This window comes from Mesoplodon densirostris, chromosome 13 (genome assembly GCF_025265405.1).
Source record: "Mesoplodon densirostris isolate mMesDen1 chromosome 13, mMesDen1 primary haplotype, whole genome shotgun sequence".
Taxonomy (NCBI): Eukaryota; Metazoa; Chordata; class Mammalia; order Artiodactyla; family Ziphiidae; genus Mesoplodon; species Mesoplodon densirostris.
In genome coordinates this window covers 55,816,746-55,832,610 of record NC_082673.1, presented here as the reverse complement: position 1 = coordinate 55,832,610, position 15,865 = coordinate 55,816,746, and the positions used below count along the sequence as shown (strand labels likewise).

The window sequence follows — 15,865 nt, the reverse complement described above, 5'->3', positions numbered from 1 at the left end:
TAAATAAATAATAAATAAATCTTTTAAAAAAATCCTTTGCTTTAAATCATTTTCTCTAATAATAACTATTTATTAGGCAGAATAATGCCCCCCAAGGATGTCTAGGACCTAATCATCCCAGAATCTGTGAATATGTTACCTTTGTGGAAAAAGGGAATTTGCAGATGTGATTTTAAGCTAAGGATATTGAGAAGGAGAAATTAGCCTGGATCATCCAGGTGGGCCCAACGTAATCACAAGGGTCTTTATAAAAGAGAGAAGAAGGGGGGAAGGAGAAGAAGGGGGGAGAAGGGGGAAGGAAGAGAAGAACTGGAAGCTGCTATGCTTCGAAGATGGAAGAAAAGACCAGGAGCCAAGAAACATAGGCACCTTTCAGAAGCCAGAAAAGGCAAGGGAACAGATTTCCCCCTAGAGCCTCCAGAAGGAACACAGCCTTGTCGACACCTTGATGTTAGCCCAGTGAGACCTATTTCAGACTTCTGACCTCCAGAACTGAAGGACAATAAATTTGTGTTGTTTTAAGCACTAAGTTTGCAGTCATTTGTTACAGCAGCAATAAGAAACTAGTACAATAACCTAAAATAGCAGTGGCGTATTCCAATGGGGATGGAGCCACGGTCTCCAACAGTAAAGTTTTCTCTGACAACACTCTAAAAAGAGCTTTCGAAAAATGTTAGCTAGTCCACCTGCTCAGCCACTGACTTTACATGCAGATAGTTCAGTAAAAATCTTATTTTCAATCAACTCACTCCGAGCACTGGCAGATTAATTCACATTAATTATCTCATTTAACCCTTATAACGACACTATGACATAGATCGTATCATCCCCATTTAATGGATGATATAACTGAGGCTCAGATAATAGTAACAATAAGCATAGGTAATAAATATTGAGCACTTACTCTGAGTTAGGCATTATACTAAGTACTTCATGTATGTTAACTAATTTAATTCTCCCAACAATTCTATTCCCATTTACAGATGAGAAAATTGAGGCAGGGAGTCTAAGTAATGTTCCAAAATCCTTGCAGGTAATGAGTGGCAGGGCTGAGACGGGAACCCAGGTCCCCCAGGTGCCAAGATCAGGGTCGTACTCCCACAACCTCTCATCACTGTCAGCATCATTACCACCAATTATTGATAACAGCCGAGGCCTCTGGGATGGAGCCCAGCCCTGCCTTTCTCTCTGAGTCTCTTTCAGGGTCCTACCAGGTAAGGCAGTGGTGGCTGTCTAACGAGCCACGTGGAAGGGTGTAAAGATGACCTCACGGCTAGAGCTCCAAGTGGCAACTGGTCCCTTGGAAGGGCTTCCCTGGCACTGTTTATTAGCAACAGCAATGATAGCCTCCACTCTATGCTTGGCACTTCAGCCTCCCTCTTCCTCTGACCCTCCTGACTTATTCCCACACGTACATTAAACAGGGGTGCCCTCCTGAGCTTCCCTAAAGACAGGGAGTCCCAGGAAAGGGCTCTCTTAAACACACATGCTAAAAACCAGAGGGGAGCCAGTCCCGGCCCAGGGGTAGCATTCGAGGCTCTGGTTCACTTGGCGGGTCTCAAACTCAGCTGCTCACCCGAGTCCCAGCTTGTTCCTTCTCACCTCCCACCCAGCCTCACACCCAACACCCTGCAGGCCAGCGTTTACACTGGCACTCCCTCTTTGCCCCAGGCAGAGCTGATTCTAGGAAAACTGTGGGATTTCTCTGTAGAACCTTCAGTGATCCTCTTATTCCTGTCTACCTTTCAAGGAGAAATCTTCTATTTCCTTTTCTTTAAATCTTGGGCCTCATTTCAACTACCTCCTGCTGAACAGAGATATATGGTGATGCTGGTAAGAGCTTAGAGCATGACAGCCATCTGAGGGTGTCTCAGAAGTGGACGCTGGTACCTCCAGCCAGTGAGCTCAGGCCTCAGCGCCTCCAGCTTGCCAGGGCCTGGACTCCTGAGCCCGGAACCCTGGATCTGTAGAAAAGAGACGCCTGGCAACACAGAGGTCTGACTGAATTCTATTGGCAGGACTAAAAGTTTGGGCAGATAGGAAAACAGAGGGTGAAAAGCCAACAGATATCTACCTGCATTCTCAACAGGGGCTTCTAAGGGACCAAGCTTCAGGGGCTGGGAGGAAACTTTCCAGACCATAAACCAGGGAACAGCAATATGGTTTTCTGAGGCTGGGAGAAACAGGCAGGGAGAACCGTGTAGGATGCACTCCTGAATGGAAAACTCCAGTTAAATACATGTAGATCAATTGCCACCCTCACGTACCCACAGAGGGCCCACCTTCCTGACTTGTAGAGGAAGTGACTGCTTGTAGGAACGCCTTGCTTTTCTGGAGAGACAGGTGATGGAGCTAATCACCAATCTTAAAATGCCTGGAACTGTTCTAAGGACTTGAATTTAATCCTCACAGCCCTTTAGGTACTATCAACCCCATTGGACAGATGAAGAAAGTGAGGCATAGAGCAGTTGGGTAACTCCAAAGTTGCCAACCTGTAAGCTTCACTCACAGCCAGGGTCTGAACCTAAGCAAGCCAACCCCAGAGTCTCTGGTCTTGACCATGCCCCTCCCCCACCCCCGCAGCGGGAAACCAATTAAACGCACTTGGTGCAGATGCAGCCCAGCTCCCTGATTTACGACGATTTGGGACTTGGTCAACTGGGTTTGTTCCGGGCGGGAGTGTGTGTTCCCGAGGAGCTACCTTCCTGGGCGTCCAGTCCAGGAGACCTTAACGAGAGAGGGTCCCCATTTTTCTGTCTTCTCTCCAAACTGCCCTCGGGGTTTCTAGCAACTACCACAAAACGCCCTCCCCTTTCCTTCCTTTCTCCGCAATGTAGGGAAGCTGGAGCTTTAGCTGTCCTAGAGAACCAAGAACAAAATGCAGATGACACGGGCATTAAAATACCAGCCGACCGAGGCGGGGAGTCGGAATCGATCCGCTGGCCAGCTGAACAGCAATCACACAGCATCCCCGCTCAACAAGTCTCCCTTTCCCGGGGTCGGTGGAGGCCAGGTCTGGGCGGCCCCGCGGCGGGGCACAGCGCCCCCACGGGGCACTGCGGGGTGGCTGCCGCGCGCTGCGCCGGCCTCAGGGAGCTCGCGGAGCTCGCCCGGCCAGGGCGGCCCAACTGGCCCCGGCCGGGGGTCCCGCAGCGCCGCCCTCCCTCTCGCCTTCTGCCCCGAGGGGTCGGGAGCCAGGGGCCCGGGGCGTCCGGCGGGAGAGGCCGCGCGGGGCCGCACGGGCCGGGGCGCGGGCCTTTGGGCGCGCCCGCGTGCGTGGGTGCCCAAGCTCTGCCTGTCTGTCCGTCTGTCTGTCTGCGCCTCGGGGCTGCGGGGCCAGGCAGGGCCCCGGGGAGAGCGCGCCCCGCTCACCTGCAGCCACCGCCGGCGCCTGGGAAGCGAGACAAGGGCGCAGCCTCCCGGGTCTTCGTCGCTGGCCTCCTCGCCGCTCCGAGAGCCACGGCTCTCCTCGGGAATCGCTCGTGGGAGCCGAGGAAGAAGCCCGAGGTGCTGCAGCTGTCTCCTCTTTCGCCGCTCCCTCCGAGTCCCATCCCAGAGCGCTCCGCTCGCTCGCTGGCTGCCTGGGCGGCTCTGGGCCAGCGCCGGCAGGCGGCGGGGGAGGCGGCGCCGCGGAGGGTGGGGAGCGGGCCGGCGGGAGGAGGGGTGTACTGTTTGGGGATGGGGCAGGAGCGGAGAGGGATAGGCCGCGAGGACCGCCCCACCCTGCAGGCAGCCCCGGGAGCTGGGCACCCTGGCCGCGCGCCCTGCCTGCTGCCGCCTCGCTCTGCGGGGTCCGTCCCCAAGCCCAGGCGGGGATCGGACTCCAGGGGTCTGGAGCCGCACGCAGGCTCAGAAAAACAAGGAGTTTTGGGGTCTTGGGGGAGTGGGGTGGGGAGCGGAGGAGAGCATCTCCTGGAGGGAGAAAGGCATGATGGGGGTCCTGTTTCCTGAACTGGGGGTCATGATCTACAGGAGGAGACCATCGATGACGATGATGAAGAAGAAAGTGGTTAGAATTGGGCTAATTGGTGACAAGTGCCAGGAGCTCTCTTGGCAGTGCCCAGAACACCGGTGCCAGTTCATATTAACAGAGCGTCCACTGGCCAGAGACCAGGCCCCTGGGTGGGGACGGGACTAAGGATGCCAGGACGGAAAGGAAACAAGGTTCCTACCCTGAAGGAGCAGAGAAAGTCTAGTCCGGGGAAGACTTTTGAAATTATGGGCAAAGATGTTTGCAATTTTGTAAAGCGGGGGAACGTGCCCTGAGAGGTCCCCAAGGGAACTTTGGAGGGATGCGAAAGCCAGGCTTGGTCAGTGGCAGGGAAAGGGCTGGGGAATGCCACTCTACCAGCTCTCCCTGCTCCTGGGCAGCTGGGGGCGAGTGGGGTCTTTACAACAGGCTAGGACATCTCCTAATAATTGCTCCAAAATTCCAACCCCAAGCCATTAACCCAACCACTCAGTTCAGGTTTTAACAAGCTATGGGGGAGGGGCAGCAGAACTAACACGTTTCAAAACGTCTGGTGCCAGAATCTGATCATTGAAGTCCTCTTGGCCGCCTTTACTCCGAACCGTTGTCACTCCTATTTGATGATAGAGTTGGTTTCTGGAATATGAGTAAAAACCTTGTACAAAATCAGTTTTTCAGGAAAGCTCCAGGTGGGTAATTAAAATCCTAGCCATAAGGCAAGGGGTCAACATACTCAAGCCATCGGGCAACTCAGTGGTATCCTAAGGCCAAGAAAGAATCTTGGATTCATGTTCCCTTACCCTGCACCTTAGGCCCACTGGGCACTCTTGGCTGCCTGCACTGATCAGAAATAGTTTCTTTGTATGTCTTTGGGAGGAGGTAGGTGGAAGTCAGAAAGCAGAGGAAAGTCTTCAGGAAATGTTTGGTCTCTGAAGTCTTGGATCCCACAAATGAAAATTCTTCCCGAGTCTGGGCCAGTGAAAATCCCCTAGGAGCTGGGGAAGTTAAGTTACAGTTTATGGAAACTTACAGTTTAAATGTGTTGCCTTATTTCAAGACACCAGTATGATCCAGTAATTTAACCAGGAAAACAACAGTAATTCCGAAATCCTTACAAATTTTAGTGAATTGTAATTTAGTAGTAACAGATTTCAGTGATTCTGGTGTATGCCAACTAAGATGGATGTTTTTGCCCAGGGAGTTCTATCAGAATTCTTCAGAAGAGGAAATTTCTGTACAAAGCATGCCTGCGGCCAAGTCAAATAGGTCAGTGAGTTGTTCACCTTGTGGAATGATCTTCAGGTCTGCTGGGGAAAAAAAAAAAGAAGAAGAAGAAGCAAAAGCGAGTTCAGTATCCTGAAATATCAAGTAAGAAAAAACAACGGCTTAGTTTCCCAGTTACCTTTAGGGTGAATGCAAGTTGATAATAATAAAGGCTGCTGGGGAAAGCCCAAATTTGCCTTTTCTGCCAGAGGCCCTGCTACTGGCTTAATGTAGAGAACCTTATTCAGAAAAAGTATGATTTCTTGTTCTCAGGTGGGCACTCATACAAGCAGACAAGAACGAGGGTGTGTAGTATCTTAGAATTCATGAGTTAGAATCCATAACTTTAAATTACTTACACCTTGGTAGCTATACTGGGTTCAGCTCACTTCTGTCTCTGCAGGGGGTCTACTATGGAACAGAATGAGGCTGGGGGTGGCGGGGGGCAGTCATTTGACCCAGGCCTCACATTCATGAATAGCCTCAAATATAGACTTTGAGGCCCTAAGCATTCATTTGTTCCTTGCAAACATTAGAACTTTTGCTTTGTGTTGCACATTAGAATCCTTCCTAGAGGGCAGATTCAAATGAGACTCTATCAAAGAGAAGAGGACCAGAATATAAGGAAAACAAAGAGCAGACAGGTTGGCTCACAGAACTCATAGCCTAAAATAACTTTTGTACTGAATTTTTTTTTCTTGAAAATAGAAACATCAATTTTATTGACAAGATAGGGCCACAACGGGCAGCTCCACAGAACACAAATGAGGAAGAATCTAAAATTGCAATGTCACCTCACTCGCACTGTTTCTCTAGGTGACTGATGATGTTTAAGTCACATGTAAACTGTTGGAGCCCGTCCCTATCCCACTCAAGCAGAAGGGCAGGATGGCTCCCCTGGGAGAGGAGCTGTCATTCCTTTGGGGCACCTGCCAGTTGGTCAGAACAGGAGATAAGGTAGAGAGGGGAGCCCTGCCAAGCCGTGGCTGGGTTTCCACTCCAGCCTTGGGTAAGGAACCCTCCGACATGGGGCAGTGCTTCCTTCCAGATGCCCCATCAATGTGGACAGCTAGTTCCATGTCAGAGGTCCCCCTGAGGACAGGCTGGCTGATGGCACCATCATCCCAAGTGAAATGATTTCTAAATAAACATATAATCCCACCTTGGAAAGAGGATTCACATGTTTTTATGTTGTCTTGAATCATGAGCTCCCGAGGGCAGGGACCAGGCCTTTAGCTTGTTTACACATCTTCCTTATGCCGTGCTGTGGAAGAGACTGAGCTGCTGTGGCCTTAAACCTGGAGTTTAGAGTGCTTTTTGTGGAATCAGGCTGATGAGGCTACTTATCAAGAATGAGCTAATAGGATGGCGTGGGGAGCCTTAAAACCTGGGCAAGATTGAACGGAATCTGACTCGTTTCCTTGGATATTGACAAGGCTGAAACATTGCCCGTCTCCCTGGAGACTAGTTTCCACTTTCGAAGTGGAGGATGGACCTGCTATGTGTGGAAGCATCACTCAGCAACGCAGACTGCTGCTTCTTGCCTCCTGAAGCCCAGGAATTGGCAAAGAGCCACCTGCTATTAGAAGCCAGTAGCCTCATTCCTGTGACACTCAGCTAACTGCCTTCTCGCCACGCCATTACTGAGTCTCTGTCTGCATCGGTTGCCTGGTGTTAAATCAGACTGCAAGATACTTGGGCAATGAGTATGTGTATCTGTCCTATAAAACCTTCCAGCATGCTGGCAAAGCTCAATAAACTCAAGAATAACAAAAATATCAGAAGAATAACAAAAATATCAGAAGAACGAATGTGGCTTTTCCACGTTCTCTCTTGCTGAAGAAAATAACTGGAACATGGTTATTACCGTGATCCAACAGAAGGGGGAATGCTACAGATGGTCCAGTGGAAAGAATAAGGAATAAGGAATAAGGCAGTGAACTGCTGAGAGACACAATAAATCGTAAGATGGAGAAAAATAAGACGTAATGCAATAAAGTGAACAATTTTTTGTTGGTCGAGCACTCTCTGAAAAGCAGCGATGGAAATGTCTTGACTCATTTAAAACAAGAATTGACAAAGCAATTTCCAAGTACAGAAAGTGCCAGAACATTACTGGCTATATGTACCCTAGCTCTGAACCAAAACATGTAGAAAAGAAGATGCAATCACCAAAGTGTGAAAGAGCTGAGCGTTTCTTTTAGCTAGAGCAAGTTTTAAGACAGCTCAGCATCCCTGGCCAGGCCTGATGAGAGGGTGCAGACCCGCAGTGCTTCAACGTTAGCTCCAGACTATCCATGGAGCTGAGAAGTTTGGGGGGAGAAGGGGGAGTGACTATTTATGGGTGTGGAGTTTCTTTGGGGGTTAATGGAAATGTTCTAAAACTGATAGTGGTGATGGTTGCAAGACACTGAATAATATTAAGAACCATTAAATCATATAATTCTATGGCATGTGGATTACATCAGGTTTTAGTTCTGAGTCCTCATGCAAACACATTTAGTCTCTTCTTGAATCAGACTGCCTCTCTTCCATGTTTGCACAGCTTGCTTGAAACACTCTCCTTCCTGGAACCAGGTCTCTCGCACATGGGCACGGGGGCTTCTTGCCCCATTCCTCAGCTTCCCTTCCTGTGCTTTCACACACCTTTTCTGGAGTTCACACTCCTCCTCTGATTACTACTTTCCACTGCAGGACTTACCTGCTGGTGGGGACTTCTGGACTAGTGTCTGTGGTCCCCACCACAGAGAAATGTGCAAGGCTTTACTGTTGCAATCTTGAGATACTCTTGTAAAGGCTGCAAGACAAGCATGCTTTATCATATACAGCCTTTCAGGGGTTCTATTTAAATCTGAAGTGCCCGGGAAGTTGAAGAACACATCAGTTGTACTGGCTCATGGGCTCAGTTGTACTGGCTCATGGGCTTAGTTGCTCTGTGGCATGGGGGATCTTCCCAGACCAGAGATTGAACCCACATCCCCTGCCTTGGCAGGCGGATTCTTAACTACTGCGCAACCAGTGAAGTCCTGGTCACTGATTGTTTTAACAATACATTGATCTACTAGGAAAGGGAAAAGAGAAAATTCAAGGGAGAGGCACATCTAGCGATTTTTCATTCAGAGCCCTACTGAATTAGGCTCACATAAAAGGACCTTGATCACAAGAATAGAGCTAAGAATGTCATTTCCTTTTGACTGCAAATTGTGGCAGAGCATCAGCCAGCCCCTCATCTTAGCTGTCCTTTAATTTTCCTTCAGAGATCAATCCTTCTATTACCGTGTTGCTGAGTTTTGCCCATCACCTTTACAACTTCTAGAAGGCGCCCCAGCCCCACAGTAGACACGCTCATAGGGTCTATGGAGGAGACCTCCCTTTGTTCCCTTGCACAGTCTATAGGAATGAGATTTTTTTTTTTCCTCCAGTGGTCTCCTCTGGGAGAAGTGGTTTCTGTGGAGCTTGAGCCCCACTGAGTTGTTGTTAAGAATTAGTCACAATCACCGTGGGTGGGGTTACAGGTGGTTTTAATTCCTCTCATGCTTATTTTATTCCTATTCTAGTAACTATTTTTGAGTTCGTTCTATTTGCCAAACAAGTGCCAGGTGCTGGGAAAGGAACACAGACACAGCTTCTGTCTGAGTTTCTTATCTATTGGGAGATTACAGAAGAGAAAAGCCACAGGAACCAGAGTGTAAAATGAGCCTTGATTGGGATGCTATGGTATGCTCTGCTATGGTACAATATAAAATGAATCTCTTCCAAACTAGTGGGTCATAGAAGGCTTCCAGAAGGAAGTGACTTTCAAGATGAGACCCAAAGGATGAGTTACTGGCTTTATTTTCTATTTTTTCTTGCAATACATTACTTATGTCCTTTTTTATTTTTATCTTTTAAATTTATTTTTTTATTTGGCTGCACCACGCAGCTTGCAGGATCTTAGTTCCCTGACCAGGGACTGAACCCGGGCCACTGCACTGAAAGCGCTGAGTACTAACCACTGGACTGCCAGGGAATTCCCTTATGTAATTTTTTAAAAACCCACAAATTTATAATGTTTCCTGATACCCGAGTCAGACCTGGATTCACTACTAAGATGTTTAAGGAAGTTGGCTCTCGGGGACACAGATGATTTACTGCATTAACCTCACAGGGTGGAAGAAAGCCTGCAGCCGCATGGGAGAGGGCTGCTCTAGTCTGCCTCTACTTGAGAGGCGTGAAAACAGACACCGTGAGAGAGGCTTTCTGGGGTGGGGACAATGAAGGGAGTTGGGTCTCATGGCCCCAACTATTCCTCCAAAATAATGCAGACACATTACATCACTGTTCTACTCCCTTATGATGCTTGAAAACGTACTGTACATATTCTTCTTAAAGATAAATCAGTGCAGTTTAAAATTGTGCCTAATTTCCTCAGAAGAAAATTGCTCACTTAAAACAATTAACCACTGTAAAAGGCCCACCTCAGTTTATCTTTCTTCCTACCTGAAGAACTTCTTTTTAAAAAAACTTCTATTGGAGTATAGTTGCTTTACAATACTGTGTTAGTTTCTACTATACAGCAAAGTGAATCAGCAATACGTATACATATATCCCCTCTTTTTTGGATTTCCTTCCCATTTAGGTCACCACAGTTGAATAAGTTCTTTATGATAAGAATTAAAAGCTGATATTCACAGAACACGATTCAGCCTAATTAAACAGAAAATTGACAGCTTTACTTGTGATACAAACCTCAAGTAAAAAAATCCACCCTAAGTTTACAAAGTTCACACAGCTTTACATGACTGGCTTTGCTTCTTGGTATATGTTCATTCCAGTTAGTAGAATTCAACCTTATCAGTAAGAACTGAGAGGTTAGGTACAGAATTCTGAGATTCTGGATGTCTCAGAGATATGAAATACCTGCTTAAATGGACTCAATTGGCATCTAAATCTTGGCTCTGCCACTTACTGTGGAAACTTGGATCAGTTATTTTCCTTTAAAAGTCTGTTTCTTCATCTGTAAAATGGAGATAAAGAGTTAATATGGGGGCTTCCCTGGTGGCGCAGTGGTTGAGAGTCCGCCTGCTGATGCAGGGGACACGGGTTCGGGCCCCGGTCCGGGAAGATCCCACGTGCCGCGGAGGGGCTGGGCCCGTGAGCCATGGCCGCTGAGCCTGCGCGTCCGGAGCCTGTGCTCCGCAACGGGAGAGGCCACAACAGTGAGACCCGCCTACCGCAAAAAAAAAAAACAAACCTAACATTGAGAGAACTGAAGGAAGATCTTGCAAAAGTACAACAGTGAAATAAAGATACATTTGTTTAGCTAAAATGAATACTGGGGGAAAAGTGACATCACACAAAGGCCACCACCCAAGAGAGTGTCCTTTGTGCTGTGCGCGTCGCACAGAGAGCAGACCCAATGTTCCTTCGTTTCCGCAGAGCTGGCGTTTCCTTAGGTGGAGAGGCCACAGATGGGAGCCTCATGAGCTCTTCAAAAGGTCTAGATTGGATGCCCCAAATTTAGGGTCCCAGGAATGCAGGAGCTGTTGTTGCATATGGCTTTTCATGGGGGGAGCTGATATGCCACAGCACTGGGCTGTGACTAGCAGAAAATCTGATGGCACATTCCCTCCTAGGCTTTCCTGAGAAATATGGCTCAGTCCCTTGATGCTGGCTAATTACGCCCAATCTACCCGGGTCACACAGTTCCTCTCCAAACTCTACTGCAACAGTATACCCTGGACATCTTGACACACACCAAGGAATATATATTTGCTGAGTTGAAGAGGTTCCCATCTTAATAAGTTTACTTAAGTAAAAACTTGTTTTTACTGCTAATGGCTTTTTAAAAAGTATGTGTTAAGTGTTAGATGGGATAAAATAAATAAAACCTTAGTCCATCGTGCCGTTTTGAGCCAAACTCCTCATTCTGGAGCAGCAGCTGTTTTGCCAACTAGGGTCATATTGATGGGTGTAGAGCTGAGAGTTTTGCTTTGACGTAACTTTTTCTGGGTTGGCCAGGTGACAGTTTCTCTCTTCTGCTGTCTCCACACACCAGTCAGCGGTAGGAATGCGTGGGCTTCTGGGCAGAAGGTCGCAGATCTGGCTGGCTTCCATACACCAGTCATCTGGCAGAAAACCTGGCCAGCGTGCAAAAACACTTGAAGTGAATTCCATGGGTGTGGAGACATCCTTGCAATGCCTCCTTTTTCCTTCCCTTTTAGGACATACATGCGAGCTGGCCAAAACTCATTTTACACAGCAGCAGGCACTACTTCTGGGATTGACATGGCTCAATTTACGCAGGCAGTCCTTTGACATAAGTTACATCCGCCCTCTCCCCTCCAGAACATAGGAGTCTGCCTACGTGACCAGAAGCAATGTTACTTAGTAACATTTAGGTCCGTTTCCAGACTGGCTGCAAAAGCTGACGTATCTTTTCTTTTTAAATGGAAATAGTGTTTTTATAGTCTCATCGGTTTTCCTCTATCACAAAAGCTCCGATTGCACAGCAGGATTTTTTCTCCAATGGTGACCATTTCAAATACAATATATCCCCTCTATGGAGAAAACTTTAATGGTTACAGTCTCTAAAGATGGTCTATTGAGAACATGACTGAGAAGTACTGTTGATTAACGAACTGAGGGTGGAAAGACAAATGCAATGAGGTGTGGTTCAGTTAAGCAGTCAAACTAAACAAATGTCTGTTTGGGGCCAGAAGAGAGTTTAAAAAAAAAAAATGGGGGGAGAAAGGGAGGGGGAAGTGTCAGGCATTCCGCGGGACAATAGGATAGGGTGGGGCAGGGACAAGGACATCAGACTCAGGGGAGATGCGGCACATGTGTTTATGTAGGAAGAAGGTGCAGGAAGGGGACTGACTAGTCTGTTGGCCTGAAAACTTCCATGGGATGTGCCATTCTAGAAACCTGACGGGCTTGTGCAACGGAAGCTTGGTTTCTAGGGTGGGCAGACCCCATTAAGCCAAAAGGTGTGTTTTCCTCTTCTCTCTGTCCAGCAAACAGTCTTCAAACCACCCCCCCCCACCACTGGGCTACTTATCAGTGAGCCCACTTGCACACCTGGTGGTGCTGGACTGAATGTCCATGACCTTAAAATAGGGTTTTGGGGGGTCAAGATGAAAAACCCCGAGGAACCCTCCGACAAGTGACCAGAAAGTATACAGGCACGAGAGCAATTGAGGTAATGACTGTTTTGTTTCTCTGTAGACAACAAAATAGAAGAAAGGAGCAGGATATTAAAGTGGGGTTTAAAACACATTTAAGAGAAGTATATATCCGGATTAGCAATGACAAGGACACAGCGAATTGCTGAGTGGGCTCTGGGGGGTCAGTGTAATCCAAGCATCACAACCTCTCCATAGTGGAGACAGGAAGACAATTCCTTACTGTGTAGAGTAAGTACGGGGGCGGCTCTGGAGCTCAGCCTGGGTTGTTATGTCAGGAAAGCCCAGCAGCATCGTGACATCCTGGTTGCCTGTGGTGCTACTGAGTGTCACGTGAACAAGATCCTCTCCGAGGACCCTACGTAGTCTCAAAACCAGCACTCTTCTCCACTTGACCATGTGCCATTTTTCACATTGTAAAAAAATTATGAGGCAAAGCACTGGAAAATCATGGGGAGTAACATGCAAATAACTGTGATTTCCTATGTGCCTTCCACAGGGATCAGTGAAGTTACCTGATAGGCCTTTCTCATACCTAACAACCCTTCCTGGGTTAATCTTCTGGGTATAAAACTTCAAGGAACAGAATTTCCAAGGTTCAGTTTATAAAGAATACTAATGAGATACATTAGAAATGACTGAGGCCGATTCTCAGAGATAAAAGTCATCCCCCTCTCCTCTTATTTTATCCTACATTTCCAAATTATCTGAAATAAATAACGGGTGTTCAGGAACAAGCCAAAACCACTCTTATTTTAATCTCCCTTGGAACACAGTAAGATCTGAACAGCTTATTAAAACTGCACTGTGGACAGAAAGCAATCCTATTCAAAGCAGCTGAGCTGGCAAACCTTTGGCAGAGGCGGGGTTAGGAATGCTGGAAGCTCGTGTCGGCTTCTCTCCATTTCTCTTGGCCTAAGATGCTCTGATTTTACCAGCACTGAAATATTTAAAAAAAAACAAACATATGTGTGAGACAAGCCATAAAACCTCCTCCTTAGGCCAAACCGTGTGTGTCTACCGCAGCCCCACTTGGGCAAGAAGCGTTGCCAGGCACAATCACCAGAGTCAAAAGGTGGTTTTCTTGGATGTGGGCAAATCTCACTTTAATTGCAAATGGCTTCATTTACAGCACATTCAATAATGAACAAACAGGAGAGCTGTGACTTTTGAACATGTGAATATATAAAAGTCCCTTGAAATGCGGGTAGTCAAGATAAGGGCATCTCACAAGGAAAGCACCCCTGCCACCTCCCGTCTTTCCGAAGACTGTTTTACACTCATTTTAAAAGATGACAAGGCATACTCAGAATCTGGTTCAAAGTAGTAGGATGTGCCTTGCAGGGAGAGAAGAAAACCTTTTTTCAGATTGTTGGGTAAATACGTATCAGCAATTCCACTTGACAAAGGCTGATGGATGTCCTCCCTGAGTCAGGCTAGGGCGGAACACTTAGTGAAAGGGGGCTCTGAGCGGGGATGGGAAGGAAACTGCGAGAAAGGGAGAACCTGATACCACACAGTACCAACCAGTTCCCCTCTAACACGCCACGCCGTGACCCCAGACGTGGGTGCACAAGAGCAGCCACTGGGGTGGTGACTGACTGTCCTCGCTGCTGGGGATGGACAAAGGGTCTCAATTTAGCCCGTGGACAAAATCCTTGACCAGCGAACTCAAAGTGTCACTGAATTTAAATCATAAAGGATCTAAGGAAATTCTTGTTTTATTTATGTGTATATGTGGACTCCTTCCACGATTCCTCTTCTCCTAAGGGTTTGTTCTGTACACTGGAATGGCCTAAGAGAAGCACTGTATAATTCTGATTTTATTTTACGCTTTCCAAAGAGAAAGGAGGGAACGGAGAGAACAGGGTCACAAATTCTTCAACTTTGGGGCTCAGCACGTACAACAGACTCCTCGGACAGAAGGTTCATCCGGATTGTTGGCTAGTTTCAATGCCGAGGAAAGACTAGGGGAGCCCACCGCACTCGCACAGAAAGAATTCTACAGTTACTCTATCACAGTGCTCTAGCCAAGCATATGGTTCAAACTACAGAGAGTCTCAACATCTAAAATTTTAAGTTGTAGCATTTCAGCAACAAGTAAGCTCAGAGAGCTCGTCTCAGAAGTAAAATTGAAGAACTATTGCTCTGATGTATGGAAGTCAAGCTGTCGCTCTCAGCTACGCCCCACTTCCAGGCTTAGGCAGACACGTAAGGTGGTGGTGGATCCTTGGTGGCGCCATTCACAGTGGCATCATCGTACGGGGGTAAGAGCACCTGGGAAGAAGAAAAGACACGGGTTAGTGTTTAAAGGTGCACACACATTCCCCTGAGCTTTAACTTTAATTGAACTTTTCCCATAACCTGTACCAATATCAATTTTCCAGCAAGTGGCTAGACTTTGATGAGAGACTTTCTGAATCCTTAAAGAGGCAGAGGGAAGAGACTTTTGGACCTTTCTGAGTTTTCCAAACCCTGTCCACTTGTACCTGGATGTCACAGTGCCTGGGGGGTCCAAAGGTGCCTCTAGGACAAGGAAGGAGTCGGCGGTGGCTCTGAAGGGGAAAAAGGCTGCAGGGTGACGTGTATGTGTGTACAGGGCAGGTGCCTGACTGACCAAGGGGCCCCTCATGGTGACATCTGAGCAGTGGACTGGGAAACACAAGGGCTTTGGTACCAATCTGGACTCAAACCAGGGCTCAGCCACATCTGATCAGTAACACCATGGGTAGGTTAGCTAACCTCAATATCCATGCCTGCACAATCGGGATAGCTGAGAATTAGAGGTCTATAAAATACCTAACATACTGTGTGATACACACCTGACATGGCAGATGTTATCTGTAAACGGCTAGAGAGGAACGAATAAGTATCAGCATTAAGTTGATTAATAACGTTTCTGTTCACATTTCAAGTATAAAAACAATTGCATGTAACTGTTTATGAACTGTCAACCTAAAAAAACGTTGGCTGACTTTGGCTTCCTTGAGTAGTTACAAAACAGAGAGAATATCAACTCGATATGATTAGCCTTTATTCAGTCAACTAACATTTATTATACACCTACTATGTGACAGTTCCTGCCCTTAGGAAATGAGAGATGAGATGAGTTAAAACCTTACTCAGCTCGGGCTTCCCTGGTGGCGCAGTGGTTAAGAATCCACCTTCCAGTGCAAGGGACACGGGTTTGAGCCCTGGTCCGGGAAGATCCCACATGCCGTGGAGCAGCTAAGCCCGTGCGCCACAGCTACTGAGCCTGTGCTCTAGAGCCCTCGAGCCACAACTATTGAGCCCGCGTGCCTAGAGCCTGTGCTCCACAACAAGAGAAGCCACTGCAATGAGAAGCACACGCACCGCAACGAAGAGCAGCCCCCGCTCGCCACAACTAGAGAAAACCTGCGTGCAGCAACGAAGACCCAACTCAGCCAAAAATCAAATAAATCAAATAAATAAATTAAAAAACAAAACA

At 47.5% G+C, this 15,865-nt stretch overlaps 2 protein-coding genes across 4 annotated transcripts in view; both read right to left on the bottom strand.

Annotated features, from left to right (window-relative positions):
- Positions 1 to 3,581, bottom strand: part of MATN2 (matrilin 2) — a 156,124-nt gene extending 152,543 nt beyond the window's left edge. For all 3 annotated transcript variants that reach the window (XM_060115607.1, XM_060115606.1, XM_060115608.1), the window contains exon 1: positions 3,373 to 3,581. The gene's annotated coding sequence lies outside the window, so the exon portion shown is untranslated. The remainder of the gene's footprint in view (positions 1 to 3,372) is intronic.
- Positions 3,582 to 12,408: 8,827 nt separating this feature from the next.
- Positions 12,409 to 15,865, bottom strand: part of LAPTM4B (lysosomal protein transmembrane 4 beta) — a 72,665-nt gene continuing 69,208 nt past the window's right edge. The window contains exon 7 of the mRNA XM_060116260.1: positions 12,409 to 14,673. Within this exon, the coding sequence (XP_059972243.1) occupies positions 14,596 to 14,673 (78 nt within the window). The 3' untranslated portion in view covers positions 12,409 to 14,595. The remainder of the gene's footprint in view (positions 14,674 to 15,865) is intronic.